Source organism: Ooceraea biroi, chromosome 2 (assembly GCF_003672135.1).
Source record: "Ooceraea biroi isolate clonal line C1 chromosome 2, Obir_v5.4, whole genome shotgun sequence".
Classification (NCBI taxonomy): domain Eukaryota; kingdom Metazoa; phylum Arthropoda; class Insecta; order Hymenoptera; family Formicidae; genus Ooceraea; species Ooceraea biroi.
This window is the reverse complement of record NC_039507.1, coordinates 4,355,317-4,369,966: the sequence shown is the minus strand read 5'-3', so window position 1 is coordinate 4,369,966 and position 14,650 is coordinate 4,355,317. Positions and strand designations below refer to the sequence as shown.

Sequence of the window (14,650 nt, the reverse complement as noted above, 5' to 3'; positions counted from 1 at the left end):
GCCGTGTTATCCGCGAACTTGTCCCACGATCACGGGACATTGCGTGAAAATCTTTATTCAGCGTCCAGCCGGAGAACGGCGGCACAGACCAAGTCTAGCCGAGCGTGGCATCTATCATCGATTAAAGCTATACGGGAGGGGGTCTTCTCGAAGTACAGGCGAAGCGAACGGATAATAAAGCAGAAGCTGGTTCTATCGGTCGTTGCGGCCTGGCGGAATATCCAGAATATTTATGGCGAAAATCGGACACACGAGAGTCTCGAGGGTGATATTACCGCGGCACGGTACGTGTAGGCGAGCAGCGGCGCGCGACTTCGCGTTCGCCATTTATCCGCCACGTATATGTGTACACATTGAAATATATGTACGAAGAAAGAGGAGTTTCTCCACGTTCTTGGATATTGCGCTGCCATTCTCTTCCATGGCCATATATAACTGCACCCCTTTCTCAACGGGCGCACGCTGTCTCGTTCTCCGTCGCGAGCTCGTTCATTCAGAACGCCAAATCAATGAGCGTTATTTTTGGCGGAGCCTGACGTCTGCGTCCGCACGTGTGCACTCTTTTACGCAAAAATTTCACGCGCTCCTGTTCATATGAATTTACGTCGATGCTTCACGTGACGTGCGTCAAGCGCGTCAGCGATTACGTTTCGACTCAGACAGATGAGTGTTTGACGCGTGCAACGAAAAAAGATCGGAGTCATAGGTACGTGCAAACAATAATCGATGATTCCGTGTCTTTTTTTTGCTCAGAAACATGACTAATCGTAGTAAAATATCTTATAAAAATACTTTAATATATTTGAAACGTAATTTTTTAAAATTATTGTCGTTGTTAAGAATGATTAATAATTATTCATATTTCAGGAAATAAATTAAAATGATTCACGGATAAAAGGAATAGTTTGGTAATTCCGAGATACTATAATCCGTATAATAGTCTGAATAATATTCAGACATATTCGTTCGATAATTATTCAATTAGAATTGTGAGACATCTCTGCACAAGGGGAAGACTAATGCACTCAAACACATACTACAATAATTTACTGGCATGAAGCTTTCGGCTAGATTAAGGCTCTCGGTGGTCAGGGTCTGACGACAGTTATTTTTAGCTCTGTTGATTGCGCGTAAGAAAGAACGGATCTGTTATTCTTGCCGACAGATCTCGGTAAGTCACAAAGGAAATAATTCAGTTTTAGCAAAGACTAAATACGCTGTCATCTACGAAAGTGAACATACATATAAATACAATTTTAAATAAGAGGGAATTTATACATATAATCTGTTATTCTAAATTACATACATAATATTTAAGTCACGAAAATATGTGGAACTGATATATTTATTATTTTATTTTACTTTATTATTTTAGATCGCAACAATCTTTTAGATCTATATATTTATATATTTACGACATCAATTCTCTCTCTCTCTCTCTTGATTACAGGTACATCTACACAGCATCATCACGTACAGGTACACTAATTTAATTCCATCCGAGATGTGTACATACTCGCAACGCTTTGCGTTTCGCGAAGCTCCAAGCTAACTCCGACAAATGGAGGCGTATCTCCCTTTCGCAACTACGTATGTTAACTCTATTGTTCTACCTAACCCGACTTCTCCGTATTGCATCCCTCTTGGCATACATGGGAGGAGGGTGTGTACTGTCTTATTCATTTGCATCGGTCGACGCGATGCGGAACCCTCTGGCGATTTATTTGCGCTTCTTACGTTCACGAGTACCACGATCGTCGTAATCAAACAGAACTTCGTTCCGGAACGGTGTAACACATCAAGAATGAGGGTGCGGGCTATTCGCACGAATGTCCGGAGGCGACAGGTGGAATTTTCGGTTTCCTAGAGGACCGGTTCTCCTGCACTCTTCGGAGGGCGCGCCGCACTTTATCGTTTATTTACGGCGCACCGATTTGCTCCGAAACCGCGAAGTCGCGCGATTCCTTTTCCAATTAAACTGGCTTACTCTCGGCACGCTGAGACACGAGAGGGAGGAAGAGAGAGAAGAGGAGAAAGAGAGAGAAAGAGATGAAATGGTGCAAATTAACGCGTCGTAAAATCCTGCGACGTTAATAGTGACATTATTACGCCGTCTCGTTCTCGAGCATCCCGAGGACGTTCGGCGCGACGAGGGACGAATGCGAGCTCGTCCAGGAAATCGGGTACACCTTATACCGGAGCGGACGATCGGCCCGCTAAATGATCGTCGGCGAACACTGGTCGTCGGCCGGTTGTGTGCAGCTCCGTGTCAAATTACGGTCTCGCTTGCCTCGCGAGCGGCTGCAGCGACTTTAACCCTTTCGCCGCATATACGCCGCCGAATATTTATAGCCGCTGCTGGTATTTCTTTATTTGCCTCGTTGCTGGGATCGTTAGTGCGCGCGATCCGACCAACGGCGGTCACTTTCGCCGAAGCGAGGATCTGCGGCGAGCATCGGCCGGTACAATTAGCGGCGCTATCGAAGCGGATAATTAAATTAACGCGTGATTTGACGGTGTTCTCTGCTGGCGTTTGGCGGAAGGCGACACGTGATCGACGTCAAGGTAATTTGTCATCTTCTGGCAATCGCAGCTTCGGCTTCCTCATGGTCTCGAGCTTGACCGCGCACGAAACAAATCGCGCAGCGATCGCGTTAGTCGAAGCGGACGATCGATTCTGCAGCTGCAGATAGATGCGCCCACGCGCTGGATCAGCTCCAAGCATGCATGTATTATTTCGAGTACGACACAGTCTCACGAAGAACATGGTGGGAAGAGTCGTTACTATGAAAACAATTCTGGAAAACCTCGCATGTTGAAGCTACATGTCACTTCTATGTGACGATTTAACAAAAAAGTCAGAAAAAGAACGTTGATCAATGAAATACACGAAACTGAGGAAACAGATGCTGCTGTTACCTTGAAGAATAGCGTCGAGATAATGAGAAAAAGATACGCCATCCAACGGAGTAAGGAACGCGCTGTGCTCGCGACGGATTGAGACATCGCTGCCCGATCGCTGGATCGCTAGCCGTCTAATTTGCCTATCCTCCAGAGGATCGACTCCGGAATCAAATTAGCGGGGAGCGATAAAGCGCGGCGCGCAGCCTCTACGGGGTGACGTCGCGGTGCGCCCGTGAAACCGGTTGAGGCGGAACGTGCGTAAACGCACGCGTGCGTGCGCGTGGTCGTCGCAGCAGCGCGTGTGCGTGGAAAGCCCGTCGACAGCGAGGTGAGCGATGGCTCGTCAAGCCTAGCTGCCGCTGACAGTTGATGACAGCCGCACGCACACGCTCGGGACCACACACAATAGGCGCGCGCGAGCGCGAGCGCGAGCTCGCGACGATCGCATGACCGTGTTCCTTTCTGGACAGTCTCCCGGCGATTCATATGGTAATCGCGGGCCCGCCGTGCTATCTTCACCTTTATTAAGTGCACCACGTCTGACCCATTTTGCTTGTCAGTCCGGCTCCAGGAATTTCTGAGTCACCCGGTCCACGTAGCGCCCGACTAATGCGCTCCTCCGCCTTGATGGATCCTATGGTGTTTCTACCTCAACCGCCTTTCCCTCGAAGTCCTCGAAAGTCGACGTCCGAGTTGGCCCAGCCGATGATGACCGGAGAACACGAAGAACTCGAGAGCAATCCGGCTCGATCCGGATATCCGGATTACTCCGTGAGCGCTTGCTCGAAGAAGAAATCTGTCGAAGATCACGCTTAGGAAGGGACATCGGATGCGGTCTTACTTTTTTTTAACACTTTTGTGTTATAAATTATGACTCTAATAAAAAGAGCTTTGACGTCAGTATAATGAAGATAATAATATTTTATTGACAATTGCATTTTAGCGTAATAAATTGGCGGCTATTAACAGCACGGAAAGGAGAGAACAAAGCGCGACAGATTGATGTCATTAAGCTTTTACGACCCCAACACTCTGCTGGCCTCGTTTTTTTCCCTCAACTCTTCTTATCGCGGAAATAATAAAGCAATGGTCCGTGGAAAATCGGCCAGTATTGTAAATCCTAGTACTGTTTGTTCAGTAAAATGTCGTACGTTATGTTCCGTACAACGAATGGCGATAGTTTCATAGAGAAATATCACATGTGCTTAACGACTTACATCGAGAAATTCGGGGCACCTCAGAAATATTTCAGCGGCGTACCGCGGAATCTCTCGGCGAGAGGGGATACAAACGTATAATACAAACTCCCACGTCATTCCTAAATGAGAAATCTGACCTAGTGTGCGGGAGGACCGACGCGTACGCGACATTTTCCGGAGCAAATAAATGCGTGACATTTCGATACTCGACAATTCGGCTGACCTTTAAAAAAGATGCCAGTAAGCTAGATAGAAGTTTTCGGAGTATGGCATCTCATTCACTATGAGTCGCCTGTATTTTTATTCGTTCCTCCTTTTCCTCATTAACATGAACTTGCTCCCAATGGGAGAACTTGGCTCTTACGAGTCGTCTCCGCGTAAACTAGCCTGCGTCACGTTCCGCATAATAAGCGGCGATTATGGCGCTATCGATTCAATAGTGCCGCCTTAATTAAGCGTCGTAAACATCGTTGTGCAATCACACGTCGGTCATCCTCGGCAACAATCGTTCACGGCGTTATCACCGCGAATTCGCGCGCCGCAAGTTCAAAGTTCCGCGACGGCGATGACATGATGCGAACGGACGTATCCGCGGCGGCAATTGTCGCCGCTTTCGGTACCTAGTGCCGATTCCCAAATCGCCAATCGTCGGACTACGCGGCTTTGTCGTTGACGATGGATAGCCATGGTTGTTCGGTTGGAACGGGACGGAATGGAGTGCCGCCCGAGAGAGACTGGAGAGAAGACCGAGGTGAGCGGGCGGGTGGAGGACGGGCTGTCATAAATTTAAGCAACAATTAACATTCGGCGTTAAGACCCGTGGGAACGGGCCATTAGCCACGCGTATCTGTATCGCCGTGTCGAGCGAGAACAGAGGGAAGCGCCAGCATCTGGTGCGAGGAGTCCGTTTCGGAGCTTGCGCGAAGGAGATTCACGCGGCGCGCGCGTGAGAGCAATGCCAGCGCGCCAACACGTTGCGAATAGATGGGGGACGAGGAAAAATGAAAAGGAGCGCGATGCATCGCGCTGGGGTCGCAGGTTAAACTGTTCTCTCAACGGCATACCTGATTTATTAATCATCCGGTGCCGCAGGCTACCTACGTTATTATCCTCTCTCGCCTGCCGCTTCGCTTCTCTTTCCTCGGATGGCAGCTCATCGCTGATCTTTTGGTTTCGCCGCTCCCGTCACCGATCCAGAGCAGATTGCGTCGATTAATATGCGTCGAGCATTGCATTCCGCAGACGTCGCTTCTTCTTGATCAATTTCGTGTGTTCGACGTTCGCAGTTCTTGATTACAGCTGATTCTAGTTGACTTTAGCTCGCGCACGATGTTATAAATCTAGATTCAGAAGAGACTGCTAAAACTAACGAGTTTATGTATTCAGCGATATTCATGAATCATGAAGGGACCTAAATAAGTTGAGTAATCTCTGCAGTTCCCAGTTACATAATAACATGACCATTCTCATCTCCATTCTTCTTCTTCAACCATCAAACATCAGCAGACTCCGCGACGGAAAGCGAATTCCTCATCCACGTCACTGTCTCTAGATGTACGCGTATCGATTATCGGATCGAAGTTGGCGCGACGAATCCCGTATTGATGCGAAATATTAAATTCGGAAACGGAACCGACAGTGCTAGGCAAAGTGGTAGGGGAGGGTCTCCCTCGCCGACAGAGCTCCCTAATAGAGACGTCGATAAGAGTTCCGGTCGTTAATGCGACGTTCCACGCGTGTGCGCGTGGCGGAACTGTATATCTCGTTGCTATCGACCGTTGCTCTTTTGGCACCAAAGAATTGATTTCAATTACGCACCCAGTTGACCGTTGCTCGTTTCAGCGGATCTGACATCCACGCGCGCAACGACAATATGAGACCTGCGACGGTTTCCTTTCGTCCCTTCACCTCTTTCTGCGTCATCTTCTTCATTGCTCGTAGCCTCATGCTCGTACATTCATCAAAAGATGCACCTCATGAAGGTCTTGATTATAAAATGTTCAACTGGTCAAACTGTGTAGGCACATTAAAAGGATAATTGTTGCAAGTGCAAAAATCAGAGTTTATCATTTTATATCAGCAAGTCTATCACTTTAAAGAATAAATTTGATGTCGATTAACAGTGACGCTTATGGGCAAAAATTCTTTGTCACCTTAATAAGGCACGATGAAAACTTATCACAATGATAAATTCGCGGTTATCGTACGCTGTTGATCTCATTAACGCATAATTTGCGAGTACATCTGTCCCGGCAGGAGATCGTACAAATTGTAGCCGCGTGAGAGTGTGCGGTGCACAAACGCGGTGCTTTCTTCGTAACCCTTTTGAAGATACACCTACGACCGCGGGAGACAAGGTGTTCCTCTCGCCCTTTCTCAGTGCTCGCTCCACACACCGATACCACCATCGACCATGCATCACGCTCTTTGTGTAACGCTACACCGTACGCGTTTATCCGAGCCTACCCGCACGATAAACATCACGCCGTTATCGATATCTGTCCGTATCGATCAAAGGGCCTCGGGATAATAAGGCCGTCCAACAATGTCGTGGGAGGCAGGTATCGGGACCATCGAGACAATGTCGCCTCTCCCGATCAACAATCGCGACTATTGCTTTCTCGTATTTACGGCACGCGAGACACGTACCTTCGATCATCCCCACTTAGATAGACGAATATTTATTGCCGAGTCTCGTGAATGGAAGTGTTTGTTCGTTAACGTAGGTAATTGCGACAGCTTCGGTTAACGGTGACTCAAATCATAATAGTGATAATATTGAATGGTGGATATATTATTTTACTGTACTATACATATATGTATAGTTAACAAAGTTAAAATATCTATCTATCCATTTATCTATCCATTTAGTTCTAACATTATCAAAAATCAATCCTATGAAAAAATCAGTTAAAAATACACTTATCTACTGAGAGAGATAATGTTTCTATATTGCTGTCATTTATCGTTCAATAAAATACCTTTTTACAATTAATAATTACAATTAATTTTCTGTAATTTAATATAATGTAATATATAAAGCGTACTTCGAAAATGCAAGTTCACAAACTTATATTCCTCGAAATACCAATTGAGTTCTATCAAATAAATCTCTTACGTGTCTACTGTTGTGCTCGTTTGTCGAGCGTGAAATTACAACGTTCGCTGGAGATCGTTTAAATCGCGGACTTCATCGATGGAGATCAAGCGTAAAAACCGAGTAATGCATGTCACTCCCTAGTGCTCGCTGCAGGGTTCAAGTGAAATTGAACGATCACACAAGAGGACTCACCAAATGGAAAATCCTCTTCATTCACAATCGGCGCGGACGTCATGAAAACATTCCGTCTACCGGGCACTGATCACGTGCCCCGGATTCCCAGCGGATTTAATTTCCGCGAACGGCGGCACTTTCGCACCACGAGCCCGGAACTCACGTCCCGTATACGTTTCACGGTGTATCCAGATGTCGGCGGTGCTTCGTAAGCGATGAAATTCGAGCACGATGGCCCGCGCGCGCGGGAGCCTCGGAATGCCTTTCGTATGCACAGCGAAACGTATCGGCGATATCTGTTCCATGGTATCCGCCTATTACACCGCGGGTTCGCAAGTCCCCCATATGGCGCGCCGTCTCTCGCCAACGGCGGATTGTTTGCGCTGTTAATAACGCGCGTTAATCGCTAATTACACAGCGTCTTAATTAACGGCTCGCTGTCCGGCGTCGGCGTATAAATAGTCGCCGCGGAAAGCAGGCGGGCGCGTTGACGTGCGACGACTCTATCGACAGGCTCCATCGACCGCGGGACTGTTGGAATTTTCTCTGCGTAGATCAATACGTCATTGATCATGTTTCAGGTCCCAAGATTCATCTCTTCTTGGTCTTCTGCATGAATTAATTGATTATTGAGTACATATTGCGTCGTTGATCAAATAAACGTGCGTATTATATTTGTATGTGACTACGTGTTGCAAAGAATGTTTTACGTTATGTCGGAGTGCAATATTTTTGAATAAGATAGTTGCAAAAGTAAATCATGTGTTGTCTAATTTTTAAATATTTCTCTATAATTACGCAACAATTTTAATAATCATTTTGGAAGAGACCATGGGAGATTAAAAGAAAAAAGTAAGCTGTTTACAAATATAGTCATATCTGGTCAGAACAATTGTGCAAACCGTCGAAACAGAGACTGTAAACATGGCTACAGATTCGATTGACGAATGCGGCGCCAACGTTACGCTGACGCAACATGTAAAGGGAGAATAAACGAGGTAGATACATCTCTCGCGCAAAATTCAATATGGTATCATCCCAAATTTTTTGAAAGCATAGACATGAATCTTGTTTATTTAAATGAATTGCAATGATGGAAGAAAATTGTACGAAGCACTGATATTTATAATATACCATTGTTCTATAATGACATTATAATTACATTATATAATAATTACATAAAAAAGAATCTTGAAATAAAACAAAAGATCAAGACTATATCTCTTAATTGATTCTAGTTACACTTCAGTTGTATGTTGCAAATTATAATTAGTAATTATTTAAACCGCTATTGCACAACTTCCTTTTTTGGCATCGAGTAAGACGAGTATCGGAGGAATTCAGGCGATGCTGGAAGGCGAGGAACTCGCGGACCGGCTCCGCGTCAGGCGATGTGAGACGAAAATAAAAACCAAAATAAACGAAATCGAAAAGGACGGCAACAGGAGAAGGAGCAGGGAGGGGAAGGGAGCGGGAACTCGCAAAATCGCCGTGGCGGAGGGCCCCGGAGGTGGACGATGCGTAGGGCAATAAATATCGTGCGATTAGATCTCCGATGCCGCCGCCGTTGGGGTTGGTTACGAACGGAGGGAGCGACTATTAATCACTCCATGTTAATCAAGCCGGTCGCTAAGTAGGCCGCGCCGTGGCATTAAAGTGCACTGCCATGCATCGTATTGGCGTGCCAACGAGGCGCGTATATAGAGACGCGCTCACGGATCAAACGCGGTACATAGGCCAGAGGGTATATCGAAGCTAGAGCTAGAGTAGACGAGAGAGAGAGAGAGAGAGAGAAAGAGGAGGCTAGAGAATCCGGACCTCGTGTGTGGTTAGCTTTTAGCCTCCTATTATTCGACTTTGAGATGCCTTCCCTAAAAGAGATCTGTACCTACCGCAGAGCACGCGCACGTCCCTCTTCATTTTTTGAAGAATTAATCGAGACTAATTGCCACGTCGGACGGAACGTTGCTCGTCGCCGACACAGTGAGAATTATAGTTTATTATAATATCCGATCTGTGCAGAAAATAGTGGAAGGGATTGGTAGGAATTTATCCTCTGCGAACTTGTAAATCCTTTGTTTTCATAAATAAGAGATTGGTTTATAAATTCTGACATTTTCTTCAATTCCTTTCGGTTGAATCTTGCTGGAACAACTAAGAAATGGAAAATGTTAATATAAAGATTAATATATGCTAAAATACTATTCTTCTTAGTTAGTATACATGTACGGAATTTAGTTACATTTATTTTGCAAGTGAGTCAATTGATTAACATTTAACAAAAACAGATTAAAAATAAAAGTACAAATTTTTAATTTTACTTTTATTTTATAAAATACTTGTCAATTATTATAAATAAATTATTATAAATAAATTGTCAATTTTCTCACTCTTTAGTTTGTTTCTTTTTATTTCAGTGCTTACTATATATTCCGTAACTTATTATTGCCACTAGATACAAATTACACTGTGATTCAAGAGTTTCTGATGAATCGCACCTCAAAGAAATGTAAAACTTCCGGTAAACGACTGATCGCGAAAGAGGAATCCGGAGGCGAAGAAGAGAAGAGAAAGAGCAGGATGACGTGGGGTCTTTATGGACTTGTTTGTCCCTCTGCGGGTTTTTACGAATTATTCGAGAAGTTCCGACAAGACGCATCCGAAAGATCGTTTCAGACGATCACGCGGTAGTTAGATCATGCAATCCCCTCGTTCGCAGAGTAACCGTGCATCGGTTACGATCATAGTAATGAAAGGAAATTCCTGTCAATACCTCTAATCTCGTCCCAGCTTAACGCTTATTAAACATCCATCCAATATTATGTCGCGATCGATTATAGGTACTTCCTTGCCTATGTAGACGCTTTTGCTTAAAAGCAATTTTCATGAAATCGACGTATGGCAAATAATCGCAGAATTACGTACGATAATACAGCGAGGATGACGTGAGAATCATGCCTCTCACGATTTATATTTATTTGCAACATCAATTGTGTTGGCACAATCACAAGATCGCGTATTATTTATGTGAATAAGTACGCATGAGCAATGATAAAAATTCATGAAAAACGGAAAAGAAGGGGAGAGAAAGAGAGGGAGGAAGAACCCGGTTCAGCTGCTGACTCAGACGAGTCCACTCCACGTGACGTAACATGGCATTCTTCCTCGAGGAACCCCAATCCTTATCCGATTTTTACCAATTCTCGGGTCACGAATCTCCCTCTCTGCTTAAAATAGAATTTATACGAGCACCGATCCGTTTCCCGGCTAAACTCCGCTCCCGCTATCCTCCGTAAGATCTGATAGACCAGCGTCCGGCGCGGGTCCGAAACAAGGCTTTGTACGAGCGGTGCAACGGCGATGCACGCGGGCGAGGGCGAGGTGGACGACGTTGTACAAAAGTAAATAAAGTCTCTCAAAAGACTGAGAAAATATGTCGATAAATCTAATGTCTAACTGAGATAGGTACCCCCGGCCCGCGGGGAAACAGTTGTCTCGCGCGCGCGCTCGCGCCGCACGAACGCGACGGACGATTGTTTCCCGTGGCGCCGGAAACCCGCGCACCAGAAGTTACTTTCGAATTGTCTCCCGTAAGCCAGGACCATGGCGAGAAGGGCGACGATCTTTCCACCTCCGAGAAAGTTTTCGAATTCCTACTATCCACGACGACCTCTTTTCGTTGTCGTTCTCCGTCTCGCCACCACTTCTCTCCCTTTCTCTCTCTGTCTTTTCGTCTTGCTTCCTTCTTATTGCTTCCTCAACGTTTACGTCCAAAATGTGCCTGGGCTACGTTCGCCGACATAACTCAGGCCGAGGTATTGATTTGACTATGATGAAAGCAGATAATTCACGAGCTGTATCTTTTCTATTATCCTTAGTGCGAGTAAACAACCCTCCCCAGAGGAACGAATAGAAGTATAATTTTATTCACGATACATGCGCGCGTGCGAAGATATATATTTTAGTCGTGAATTAAATAATCGTCTGGTGTCATATGCGATCATTCTGAACAGATGTATCATGACAAAAGTATCAATCATTGACTCTTGTAGTAAGTTTTGTTATTCTTTTGAAAATAATGGTATTAGAGAATATAAAATATATGTAATATTTCACAAATTCCTGCAATCATCGAATAAGCGCGTTGATTGACTAGAAATGGTATTCTGCATCAATCATAAAACACGATACATTGATCTGGTATCGATTTTTTGGGGATACATGCGGGAACAATGCGCGTCCACGCGGGCAAGAGGGAGGCAGCGCACCGTAAGCATACGCACACGCGGGCGCGCTTAATTTATGCGCTTCCTATCACCAGGTCTCACTTTTAAGGCCGCCGGGTAAAGACCCCCGAGGCACGAGGCGTTACTCGCGTGTGACGCGTGCAATTTCTCGTGGAATAATTCCACGTACGCCAACGGCAGTTCGTGATATATGGTCAGGCGCGCGAGAGACGTGTCCCTCCTACACGCGTGACCCCTGACCCCGAGCCGAATATTGAATCACTTTAATATCTCGGAACGAGATACACGACGCGCGCGACCGCGTCGTGTCCCGCCGCGTCCGATCGTCTCGGGCGTGCGTGCGTTCAATTACTCGCTCGCGCCACGCGCGTACCTGCTGCCTACGTGATCTTCCCGGCGACAACGTCGAACTACTCTCGGGCTACTTTACCGCCGTGCATTCTCGTAAAACATTTACCGGGCACTCGCGCGCGCCGGTAATCAGGAAGTAATTCCGCCGGGAGCGAATTTATAGCGATCGGAAGAATTGATTGTACTGTATAATGCTCTGCTGCTGGGACGATAATAAATCCCGAGGCGTCGAGGCGAAAGTATCGGTCCTGCTCATAATTCAAAAGAGAAGAATGAAATTATTCCCCGCGCGGCGGCGAAAGTAAAATTGCATTAATAGACCACATACATGATGCACTTCCAAGTTAACAGAACTCTCGAGTCAATTATGATCGGCACCTTGCAAGCTCGTTGATGATTGCCGATCATTTAGCTGCTGCAAGAATGCCGAATTTTGTTGAAAACATTGACTCTAGAACACGTCGTCATTCAATTAACTCGCTCACAAAGGTAGCTATGGAATTGTTTCAGCGCGACGAAACGTGCAACGAAAAAATCTTCGTGAACTTAATCATTACACAGTGTTAGTTTTTCATATTTAAATATGTACGTTTTATTTAAAGTAGTGTATTGTGTAGAATTACTATATATTTTATATCCATTAGTTTTGATTTCTACACACAGTTTGACAACAGATTTGTATTATGCTTGTATTATTGTACTACGCTCTCGGGATTCGTAAAAAATATTGTCCAAAAATAAAACTTTAAACTATAATTTATCAATAACATCGGATCAGCTAAATCAGAAAAGTCACATGTTAAAGAAAAAGTTAAGTTCACACTTAATCTATCAGATAGTACAATGTAAGACATTCATGGACAGTTCTTTCTATAGGTGTACATAATATTACATTTTCCCATTAAACCAACGTGAAAAAAACGAGATTTTCTTATATAATGAAACTTTCGTCGCAATCTTGCGACAGTATTGCGTCTTACTTGAAACATGTCGATCGAGCTATTCAAATCAATGTCATACTAAAATAAACATGAATTATATACTTTGATACAAAAATCGGAACACAAGAGTTACAAACAACGCTATTACATTTTTAAATTAAAGATGCGTTTGTCCGTCAACGATTTATGTGATTTTAATATCATTTAATAATATAAAGAATGTCAAGAGTAAAAGAAAACAAAGGAAAGGAAATGAGCATTGTATGCGTTATCATTATCAAAATAGATGCGGTATTCATTATGATTCACGCGTCTTGCAAAATAAATCCTTTGTTCAATTCTCGCCATTTAAAAATGATAGATTAATTGCGCGATATCGTCTTATCATACCGATCAGAATCGATAGCATTCGTCCACGTACGCAGGATCTTGCAGGACTGGAGCACTATGTTCGTTGATGATAGCGTATTAGCACGGAATACCGTACGTTTAAGTAGCATCACACTATTCTAACATCATTACTTGGTTCGACTGAATCGTCTTTTCGGCCGTCGCAAATGAGTGGAAGCGGAAGTCGCGAGGTTCTCCTCGAACGTATCGACGGTAAAGTCCTGTTCTTTATGCACCTTGGACATTACTTTGTCGGTTGGTCCATTTCGCCTTAACCGCATGTTCACTGCGCGTTCCATGATACCGTTCCTGATATGATTTTGCTTCTGCTGCAGCTGCTTGGCCCTGGATGTTCTCGAAGACGACAGGGGTGGCGGTGGAGGAAGAGGAGGCGGCATTTTTAGTGGTAAACGCGTACCGGACGGTCGCCGGAGACTCGGCATCCTCGGTGGGCCCGGTATACATGACGGAAAGCCGCTGGGATGCGGAAAACAGGGTGGCTGTGACATCGGACGCATCGGTGGTGCACCGTATCTGAATGGCCTGGGTCCATAAGGGAGATAATGTGGACCCATGTGCGGTGGCGAGATGGGCGGCATATCGGGTGGAGGTGGTGGCATGTGTCCAAAAGTCGTCGGTGGACCCGCGAATCTCTGCGAGGAGAATGGGCCACCGTTCGCGAAACCGCGACGCGACATCGAAAACGTTGGTGGACCCACTGAGAATCGGTCTGATCGATCTGTTAGATTCTTGAGCGACGAGCGTATCTTCAGCGAATTCTTTTTCGTAACGATCGTAGGATTCGTCGGCATCATAATAGTCTTGCTCGTGTCGATCTTCTTGCCGCGTTGAACCTCTTTAAGGGCACTGAGGTAAATGTCGCGCTCGACGGGGTAACCGCGTGCTTCCTCGAAAGCTAAAGATGAACAGAAAAAATTTGTGCGGATAATGAATATGAATATATGGGTATAGGTTCATTGTCTGTCATCGTCGACTAACCTAACTTAATGCTCGCTGTATCCTTCATCGTTGTAATATATACGAGCGTGGATTACAGCGGCGAGAAAAAAGTTGGTTGTAAAGAGATACGAGAGCTCGCAAGTCACAGAGATTCACAAGAGCACATTAACGATCGTTTATATGATTTATAAAAGGGAAAGGATGATATGATCACAATTTGTTATATACTATTACTTTGACAGACGTATATAATATTTGTTTAAAATACGCGAGTAAATAATATTTCACCCAATAACTTTCGATATTCAATAATAAACACTAACATTAATTAATAAAAATTAATTGGTGACAGCCCTGGTGACAGCACATCATAATTATTCTATC

At 44.9% G+C, this 14,650-nt stretch overlaps 1 protein-coding gene across 2 annotated transcripts in view; it reads right to left on the bottom strand.

Annotated features, from left to right (window-relative positions):
* Positions 1 to 12,539: 12,539 nt before the first annotated feature.
* Positions 12,540 to 14,650, bottom strand: part of LOC105281717 (RNA/RNP complex-1-interacting phosphatase) — a 38,547-nt gene continuing 36,436 nt past the window's right edge. For both annotated transcript variants that reach the window (XM_026975334.1, XM_011343147.3), the window contains one exon: positions 12,540 to 14,222. In XM_026975334.1, coding sequence (XP_026831135.1) covers positions 13,435 to 14,222 — 788 coding nt within the window. In that variant the 3' untranslated portion in view covers positions 12,540 to 13,434. The remainder of the gene's footprint in view (positions 14,223 to 14,650) is intronic.